This window comes from Aphelocoma coerulescens, chromosome 2, assembly GCF_041296385.1.
Source record: "Aphelocoma coerulescens isolate FSJ_1873_10779 chromosome 2, UR_Acoe_1.0, whole genome shotgun sequence".
In the NCBI taxonomy this organism is placed as follows: Eukaryota; Metazoa; Chordata; class Aves; order Passeriformes; family Corvidae; genus Aphelocoma; species Aphelocoma coerulescens.
Genome location: NC_091015.1, coordinates 386568 through 396396, shown reverse-complemented (window position 1 = coordinate 396396; position 9829 = coordinate 386568). Strand labels below are relative to the sequence as shown.

At 64.2% G+C, this 9829-nt stretch overlaps 1 protein-coding gene across 2 annotated transcripts; it reads right to left on the bottom strand.

The window, feature by feature from the left end:
- Nucleotides 1-29: 29 nt before the first annotated feature.
- Nucleotides 30-9563, bottom strand: FASTK (Fas activated serine/threonine kinase). 2 transcript variants are annotated; one of them, XM_069006110.1, is made up of 10 exons: nt 9446-9563; nt 8497-9100; nt 5760-6230; nt 5003-5151; nt 4569-4785; nt 4310-4469; nt 3657-3748; nt 2771-3389; nt 2341-2455; nt 30-634 (listed from the first exon to the last, which is right to left on the bottom strand). In XM_069006110.1, exons 2-10 carry the CDS (start codon nt 9053-9055, stop codon nt 548-550), a joined length of 2469 nt encoding a protein of 822 aa, XP_068862211.1. In that variant the 5' UTR covers nt 9056-9100; nt 9446-9563; the 3' UTR covers nt 30-547. The 2 variants fall into 2 exon arrangements, with proteins under 2 accessions (XP_068862211.1, XP_068862212.1); XM_069006111.1 differs by lacking the exon at nt 30-634 and adding an exon at nt 643-986.
- Between the last annotated feature and the right edge of the window lie 266 nt (nt 9564-9829).

Sequence of the window (9829 nt, the reverse complement as noted above, 5' to 3'; positions counted from 1 at the left end):
TATTGGAAAGTTCCCCCCTTCCCGAGCACCCCCCCCCTCCTGGCCCAGGCCCTGCGAACAGCCCCATGTGCACACCCACTCCCGGCCCTGCATATGATCCACTGCAGCCCCCCGGGACCCCTGCGCCCCACGGAGGGGCCGGGCCCAGCCCCCATCCCGGTAGCGGTGTTGGGGGCACCAGGATATCCCAGTGCCGAGGGAAGCCCAGGCCAGGCCCAGCCCCTGCAGCAACAGACTAGGCTCAAGTGGCAGAGCCGGGGCAGGGGGGCCACGAGGGACCTTCCCCAGTAACACCCCCCCCCCCCACACACGCACCCCTCAAGTCACACCCCAGCCCCCCATAATGGCAATAAATAATCTCACACTCCCCCAGCCCCACAGCGGGGGCAGGTGCCCACAGCCTGGCCCCACAGCCTGGCCCCCCAGGATGGGGAGCATCTCCATATCCCCCTGACCCCCCGGGATGGGGGGCAGCTCCGTATCCCCCTGCACAGGGGAAGGGGCTGGCAGCACCCACCTGGCCCCCCACACCCCCCGGATCCGTCCCTCAGAAGCGCAGCTCCCTCAGCTTCTGCCGCAGGTAGTGCTTGGCCTCCTCGATGCCACTCACCTTCTCCAGCTCCGTGTAGGGCAGCTGTGAGGGGACAGGGATGACGTCAGAGCGGTGACAGCATGTCTGGCCCCGCTCGTATCCCCAGTACCACCAGCCCACAGCCCCATTCAGCCTTCTGTAGTGGTGGGAGGAAGAACCAGGACGCAGGACCCCCCCTGGAGAAGGAGGGCAGCGCGGTTCCTGCCGAGGAGATGGACACAAGCATGGACAGTGGTGTGCGAAGTGTAGACAATTCCCAGCTCCAGGCTCATCCAGCCTTAGCTCAGACCTGGACAGGTGGTGCAGGCACACAAAGAGAGGAGTCTCGAGCCTCACCCCACCCTCAAGCCCCTGTCAGCAGCCTCCATGAAAGGTGAGAGCTGGGGGTGTTCACCTGGAAAGAGAAGGCTCTGGGGTGACCTTTTAGAGCCCTTTCCAGCACCTAAAAGTGCTCCAAGAGAGCTGGAGAGGGACTGGAGGGACAGAGCAATGGGGAATGGCTTCCCACTGACACAGGACAGGGCTAGATGGGATATTGGAAAGGAATTCCTGGCTGTGAGGGTGGGGAGACCCTGGCACAGGGTGCCCAGAGCAGCTGTGGCTGCCCCTGGATCCCTGGAAGTGTCCAAGGACAGGCTGGACACTGGGGCTTGGAGCAGCCTGGGACAGTGGAAGGTGTCCTTGTCCATGGAAGGGGGTGGCACTGGATGGGCTTTAAAGTCCCTTTAGCTGGGTCCTTGCTGTGCCTTCTGCAGGAGGGACACAGTCCTGGCCAGCCCAGCCCAAACACCAGCTCAGGGGAGAGCTGGCCCTGCTCCTGGCCCAGCTACACTGCTGGGCAGCTCCCAGGTGATTCCTCAGCAGAATCACGGGACTCTGGAGCTCTGCACAAACACGGGGCTCTGGGCTGCTGAGCTCCAGAATGAGGAGGAGCTGGTGCTGGCATGGCCCAGCGGCAGCAGGGGGTGAGGCAGTTTGGGAATGGCTGTGGGATGGCACGGTGGATCCACTGCTGCAATCCTGGTCCCCTCTGCAGTACAAGAGTGAACAGGACTGAGGGCTCATTTCCAGTGCCATTTTCCTCAGCAAGACTCATCCTCAGGCTAAAACCACCCACAAACAAGCATGTGGGAGCTGCACATCCTAAACCAACACCTGGAGTTTGCCAAAGGAGCTGCAGCACCCGAGGGCTCTTCCAGCCCCAGCACTCGGCAGAGAGCAGCTGGGGCTGGAACCAGGGCAGGCAGGGCTCTGGCACAGAAGGTGACCCAACCTCCTCCCTCCTGCCCCCTCAGCACATGGGATCACAGGTCACCACACCTGGACCCATGTGTGTCCCTCCCACCTGATTTCACCCTGAGGCCCCACACCCAACGCTGCCACTGTGGCTGTGTCTGCCAGCCCGGGCTGAACACCCTCCCCTTCCCCTCACTCAGGTTGGGTCTCAGCTCCCAGGACAGACTGTCCCTTGTCTCTGCTTTCCATCAGGACTGGTGTCACCCACTAGCTGCATGGAAAAAGTCCTGGATGGGGGGGGGGGGGGGGGAGGGGGGGCAAGGAGACATGAGGATGAGTCAGCCCTGCTTCCTCTCACAGGGACAGGAGTGTTTACAGTGGGGATGCCAGGCCTGGGCCCATCCTTCCATGGGGATACCAGCTCTCAGCTCTGGGCCCATCAGATGCCAGCTCACAGCCCATCACCCACTGTGTCCCCCGGCCCTGAGGAGTTAGGGGCAGCCCCCACGTACCTGCACCAGACAGTATCCCAGCAGCCGCAGGTGCCGGTCCCTCATGGCCCGGGAACCCACCAGGATGTCGGAGTTCTGGCAGTAGTGCCACTTGTCATTGACTGACAGCACCACCCTGTAGAGGGGACGGCAGGGAGCACAGTGTCACTCCACGCCTCAGTATCACCCCACCCTATGGACCCTACTCCCCAGCACTGTGGCAGCTGAAGAGGAGCACCCCAAACGACCCCAGATCCTGCTGGTGGCAGGGACAGCTGTATCCAGCACCTCAGGGCGGTGGGGACATGGGTCTGTGGGTGCCCCATGGCACTGGGCAGGAAGGGGCCAGGGCTGAGCATCTTAGTGGGCAGGAGCCCAAGGTAGTGCCAGGGTGGCTGTCCTGCCAGAAGGGACCAGGGACATGGCCCAGGGACATGGCCCTGCTCCATACCTCTGTATCTCCTCGGCACCCTGAGGCCCCTCGCCCGGCCCCCGCTTGGGGCTGGGCCGGCACGGTGAGGGTGGGGGGCCGGCATCCTCGCTGGCGGGGGGGCTCCGCTCCTCAGGTTCCTCCTGGGCCCGTTCCCCCTGGAAGCAGCCGTGTTCTTGGCCGGGGCAGCCGGCGGTCTCCTCCTCCTCCAGGATTTTGCCAATGGGGAACTGGAAGAGGGAGGTGGTAGAGGTGCGGGGGGAGCAGTCGGGGGTGCTGGGTGGCGGCGCCGAGAGGCACTCGGAGGGGCTGCTGAGTGTGGAGCTGCCCGGGCTGGCCAGGGACGGCTCCTTGCTCAGCCCACAGTAATAGTCCGAGGGGGGCTGGAAGCAGGGCCCCCCTGGTGCTGGACAGAGTGCTGGCAGGAACCGCCCAGCCCGGCTGCTCTCCCGGGGGCCTGGGGGGCTGCTGGGCGTCTCTGGAGCAAATGGGGCAAAGTCCTGCAAGTCTGAGGTGAGGGCGAGGACACTGGACCGCAGGGACATGGTGACGGGGGACGTGGCTGGGGGAGCCCTGGAAGCTGCCGGAACGCGTGAGAGAGGCAGCACCGTGCCTGAGCGGTTGATCCACAGCAGGAAGTCTGCAGGAGACAGAACAGGGATCAGCAACTGATGGGACATGGGCTTGGGAATTCTGTACCCCAGCTGGGAGTCTGTGCCAGCAAACAGAGGCACAGGGGAACCCCCCATTTCTGCAGGGGGAGGGCTCAGGGAGCTTTGTCCCAAAGGCAGTGTCACAGGGAAGGCGGTGACAAAGCAGCCAGAGCTCATTCTGCCCCAAATAACCTCCCATCCTCAGCCCCCAGACCCCACCTGGCAGCCCTCTCCCCACAGCCCAGGGGGGTTACCTGTGCAGTACCCAGGGGGGAGCACCTCGTCCTGCCGGTAGCATTCCTCCCCCACCAGTTGTCGCAGCGCCTCGGCCACCAGCCCCTTGTAGCTGCAAGGAGGGGACAGTCAGGGGGACACTGCAGGGGCTGGCACATCCCCCCAGCACTGTTGGTGCTGAGTACATCCACGCAGAGACGGGAACGCCCAGGAGCAGGAACCACAGAGCTGGAGTTTTGGGCTCTGCTGTTGGAGGTCAAGAGGGGATGGGATCCAGTTCCTTCTGCAGAAAAGCTCCTTGCAGTATTGGGACACTAAAAGTGTCCCAAAAGGGCTGCCCAGCCCTGGCACCACTGCCCAGGGCAGGGGGGAGTCCCCATCCCTGGGGGAATTTAACAGCCACATGGATGTGGCACTTGGGGACATGGTCAGTGGTGGCCTTGGCAGTGCTGGGGGAATGGGTGGACTCCACGATCTCCAAGGCTTTCCGAACCCAAACAATTCTGCAATTCTAAATGATTCTGTGATTCTACAGAGCTACCCCACAGGCTTTGGAGCTGCCATAGGGGCCTTTATCCCAGCACCCTCTGGGATCCTGCCAGAGTAGGTCACAGACCCCGTTGTCCCCCAGTGCGAGGGACAGCAGAGGGGTGCTCCCCCTCTCCCCCCTCACCTGTACTTTCTGTTGGCCTCATCGGCAGTCAGGGCGTGCTCGAACATGAGGACGCGGTAGCGCGGGTCGAGGCGGGGGCCGCTGTACTCGCGGAACTCCAGCTCCACCGCCGCGTCCAGCAGCGACAGGTACCGGCGCACAATCAGCGCGTAGGGGCTGCCTGTGGGGGGCAGCTCAGATGGAGCCCACCGGGATGGGCATCCCCTCACCCAGCCAGGGCTCTGCCAGCTGGGAGTCCCCTGCCAAAGGCCCAACGTACTCATGACATTGGTGATGAAGCCTGGGGAGAAGACCTGGTGCAGGACAGTCTGCGGGAAGTGGCTGAGCTGGAACATGGACATGAGGATGTTGACGGTGGCCAGTGGTGAGCTGCTAGCCTTCTGCTCCAGGATGGCCTCCAGCTTGGGAAAGAGCTCGCCGTGGTTGGAGGGGCGGTAGTTCATCCGGCTGAAGGGGAACACCAGCTTCTGGATCACCTGTGGCAAGAGCAGAGCGTGGGGCCGGGGTGGGACATGGGACAGGTCAGGGCCACCTGCCCAGTGCCACAAAGAGACGGGTGCTCAGAGCCCGCCAGGACGGGGGCATGACCCCTGGTCCCCTGGGATGCCCCATCACAATGGAGAAGAGCCATGGCTCCTTTGCCCAGGTGTGCCCACAGATGGAGGTGACCCCACAGGTGAGGCGAGCGCTCACCTTGCTGTCGAGCTGCTCCCCACGCTTCAGCAGGAAGTTGGCGATGGTGTCGAGCAGCCGCGGCTCACGCAGCCGGTGCCGTGCCACGTACTTGGCGATGAGGGCCATGGTGTAGGGGGTGAGGTTCTCTGCCTTCCGGGGCAGCCACTCTGCCGAGCCAACACAGTGGGGAGGCCGTCACAGGGGCCAGCTCTGTCCCTGCCGCAGGTCCCCTGTAGCCACCATAGCTCGGGCAGGTGGGAGGACAGGACCGGACAGTAGTGCCAGTCCTAAAAACCTCAAAAGCCAGGCAGTTCCTAAAAACCCTCAGGTATGGGCCAGGTGAGAGGCTCAGGCAGATTCCTGTCATGCACAGCCAGAAGGCACAGCTGGAATGTGCACAGGTGGGGCCTTCTGTAAAATCCCACCAAAACTCCACTGTGCCCAGCCTGGAGGCACTGTGGGAAAACAGTCCCTGAAGGAATGGGGGGCTCCTGGTCCCTCTCAGTCCCTGGAGGAATGGGGGGCTCCCAGCCTGTCAGAGGACTGGGCAGTCAATGACAAGGGTGGCCACAACACAGGGCTCCTTCTGCTCCAGTTCTGTGGCTCAGCAGGGCCCCAGCTGGGGCTGTCACCACCCAAACATCCCCAGGGCCAGGGAAGGCGTCTGCGAGGTTGCCCCCCACCTGGCCAGGGGCCCCCATGTCCTCTGCCTGACCAGAGCTCTGCACCCCCCCTGCGGGTGGAGATGCTGGGACCCCACCTGGGCACCCCTCACCTGCCATGCTGCGAATGAAGCGCTCCTGCCGGTTCTCGTAGAAGAGCTGGGAGCTGAAGATGGCCTCCAGGGCCTTGTTGTTGGCCTCCTGGGCACACAGGGCCAGCATCTCGTCCAGCAGCGCCAGCTCGTGCTCCCGCATGGCGCTCACCTGGCCCAGCGTGTGCCGCACCAGCCGCAGGATCTTGCGGTTGTTGATGAGCTGCTGGTCAGAGGCCGCGTGGCCCTGCAGCGCCTGCGCCCGCAGCCGGTAGTAGGAGAGCAGCAGGAAGAGGGTCTGGGGGTGCCGCTCCTTCTCCAGGTGCCGCTCCAGGCTGCTGAGGCAGGACTCGACCAGCGGGTGGGGGCTGGAGGGGTGCAGCCGCATCACGCTGCTGAACACCATCGACACGTCCTTCTGGTTGAAGCGGCCCAGGCGGCTGCGGGACTCGTCCTCCAGCACCCGCACGAGCGGTGACTCCCCGGGCAGCCCTGCAGGGGGGATGGGCACAGGCAGGGCTCAGATCCTGGGCATGGCTCAGCCCCATGGCACAACCACCTCTGGAGCTTGGGCAGGAGCCCACTGCTGTGACTGCACAGATGTGCTGGATCAGTGACCAAATGAGAAGGGGAAGCACTGGCAGAACATCAGCGCATCTGCACCATGGAAAACACTGCATGGAACTGCGGAGTCATTCCCACCCATCCCACTGGAATGGGAGCCCTGCAGCTCACCCGCAGTAGCAAGGTTCTTTTCCTAACTCTCAAACACCCCAAAGATAAATAATTCATAGAATCCCAAAATCCCAGACTGTTTTGGATTGGAAGGAACCTTAAATCCCATCCAGTTCCATCCCTCTGCCATGGGCAGGGACACTTCCACTAGACCAGGTTGCTCCAAGACCTGTCCAACCTGGCCTGGAACACTTCCAGGGACTCTGGGCACCCAAAAAACTCACCTCAAAAAGTTCATAAAAAAAAGTTGTGGTGGGAAAAGAACTGTGACATCCCATGTGACCAAACTAAACCCTGTTTGTTCCATCACAGACTAATCCTTTGGCTTTTTTGACCTTCTCCCATTTCCCAGTTCAGCTTTAGCTTGTGCAACCTGGCTCCCAGGGAAACACTTCCCTGCAGCTCAGGACGTGTTATCCAGGCCTGGGCACAGGCTCAGTGCCTTGGCTGTTAGGAGGGATTTTCTCAGCAGAGGCAAAGAGCGTTGGGGGGACCTGGAGCTTCCCATTGCCCTAGGATTTGGGCAGGCACAGGCCGAGGGGCAGCGCAGGGCGAGTCACTGTGGGTTATTGTTAATCAGAACTCAGGAGGGGGAACGTGCAGATTTGGTCTGAGCAGCTGCTTTGTTCCATAAAAAGGCCTCAAAAGAAAGCTGGAATTTGTGTTAATGAGGGACAAGGGGGCAAAACAAGGTGGGGGGTACAGCAGAGCTGTGGGGGGCCCAGCATGGGGAGCCTGGCGAGGGCAGCAGCGCCGGCAGCTCCGGCTCAGTGTCAACAAACACCCGGCGCCGCAGGCCTGGGGCGGACGGGCAGAACCGGCCCCCCCACCCCCGGCAGGGGCTCGAGTTACTCCGTCAACAGTGGCCGGGCAGTTCCACCCTGGCCCAGGAAGGCCGTGGGGAATGGGAAGGAGAACAGGATGGGGGGAGCCACGGGCAGGAGGGCAGGCACCCACCAGATCGTGAAATCCTGGAATTGTTTGGGTGGGAAGGGACCTTAAAGATCACCCAGTTCCAACCTCCTGCCATGACCAGGGACACCTTCCACTATCCCAGATTGCTCCAAACCCTCTCCAGCCTGGCCTTAGACACTTCTAGGGATGGGGCAACCACAGCTTCTCTGGGCATCCTGTGCCAGAGCCTCACCACCCTCTCAGGGAAGAATTCCTTCCCAATATCCCACCTAACCCCGCCACCTGGCAGTGGGAAACCATTCCCCCAGTCTTGTCCCTCCAGGCCCCTGTCCAAAGTCCCTCTCCAGAGCAGAGGAGCTCCAGCCCTTGGAGCATCTCCATGGCCTCCTCTGGACTTGCTCCGTGTCTTTCTGCTGCTGGGCATCAGAGCTGGAAGCAGCACTGCAGGTAGGGCCTCATCTGCGTGGGGGAGAGGGAAAGATTCCCCCTACTGCCCTGCTGTCCACTCCTCTTTGGATGTGGACCCCACCCCCTTCCTTGCAGCAGGAGAACTTGTAGGGTCACCTCGGCCCACAGAAGGAGGAGCCTCTGGGATGCAGCCTCCCCTGGGACACAGCCCCTCAGGACGTGGCCTCTGCAGCTCAGTAGCACCCCAAGGAAGCTGTGCAGGAACCCAATTACCTCAAACCCTCTCTCCCAGATAGCAACACCTGGTGACATGGGGCTTGTGCCCTCTAAGAGTTCAGCCAAACCCATGGTCTCCCCCATCGGTGCTCAGGTGTTTCCTGGTTTTCAGGGCTTGGAACTCAGCTCCAGGAGTGGCTGATACACATCCTTCCAGGCAGGGCTGCCCAGCACCGCGATTCCCCTTGGCTCCAGAACTGACCTTGTGGTCAGCCAGGGATACTCAGCCCTCCTGCCCTGGAGAAGCAGAACATCCCTGCTGAGCTGAGCTCCCCGAGCCCTCCTGCCCCCTGACCAGAGCCCCCAAGGGTCGTAGCTCCGTCTGCTACAAATCCACCACCACATAAATCCCCCCAGACCCGGGCCCTGGCCCCTGTTGCAGTGCTGTGCTCCTCCCCATCCAAGACCCCTGGGGGTGGCTCACCCAGCGCGGCCGCTGCGTACAGGCAGTTGACGATGCTGAAGTTGTCGAACTTGGCGCAGCCGCTGACGATGGCCTGGCAGAGCACGTGGAACTCGGGCTGCTCCAGCACCTGCCCCGCGGGCCCACGGCCGTCCCCAGCCCCCATGGGTGGCCCTGGTTGCTGCTGCAGGAGCTGCCCCAGCTTGTGAAGCGCTATGGGGTAGTGACTAGCCGACACCTTGCCCGGGTTCTGCGTGACCCAGCGGAGCACCTCACCCACACTGCGTGAACGCTCGATCAGCCGCTTCATGGTGAAGAAGGTGTCGTAGCTCATCTTCTCGTGGATGAAGTTCCAGCTCTTCCTCTTGCCATGGGCCCGGCCCCGGCCGCCGTCCGGCTGCACGGTGGGCAGCAGCCCATGGCCGTAGGGGTCCAGGGGCAGCAGCAGCCGCGGCCTGGCCTTGCCGGCGCAGCAGCAGGCGGGGAACATCGCGGCACCGCGGCGCTCACGGGCAGCCGGGCCCCGCGGGCCCGCCCGGGTCAGAGCGCGGAGCCATGGGCACAGCAGCGGGCACAGCATGGCGGGGGCGGCGCGGCGCGGGGGGCTCCGCGGCTCCGGAGGACCCTGCGGGACAGACCGGGGGGGACGTGACGGGGGGAACGGTGGGACAGCCGGGGCCGGCGGGGGGCACGGGCGGCCGCGGGCAGTCCCCGACCTGGCAGGGACTCCTCCCGTGCACAGGGATCCCCGCCCCCGGGTGGCCCCGCCCGCACAACCCCCCGCACTGGGCCCGCCACAGTGTCCGGGCCCGCGTCCCGCGCAGCCCCGTGTTGCCCTCCGGCCTGCCCGGTGTCCCCCGCCCCACAGCGCCCGCCCCTCTCCCGGGCACACACCGACCTCCAGCCGGTACCAGGCCCACCCTAGCCCCCCCCGGCTGGATTCCCCGCCCCCCATCCGGCCCGGCCGTACATGGCGCTGGCGGCCGCTCGGTCCCGCCGCCACCGCCGCCGCCACTCAGCGCCGCCGGGACACGGACACGGCCCGGGAGCGCAGCCCCGCCGCCATCTTCCCGCGGCCCCGCCCCACGCGCGGGACTTCCGGGGCGGGGCCGGCGCGCGCGGCATGCAAATCACCGCTGCGCCTCCGCCAATGAGCGACAGCCCCGCTAAGAGCGGGGCGGGGCCGCCGGCGCAGGCGCGCTAAGGCCCTGCGGAGCGCGTGGCTGGAGGCGCCAGGCCCCGCCCCCTCCCGGAGCCCCGCCCCCCAGCCCGGTTCCCGGTTCCAGATTCCCCGTTCCCCTGGTCACCCACTCCCTCCCCCTTCCCCGACCCACGGAGCAGCAGAGCCGGGACA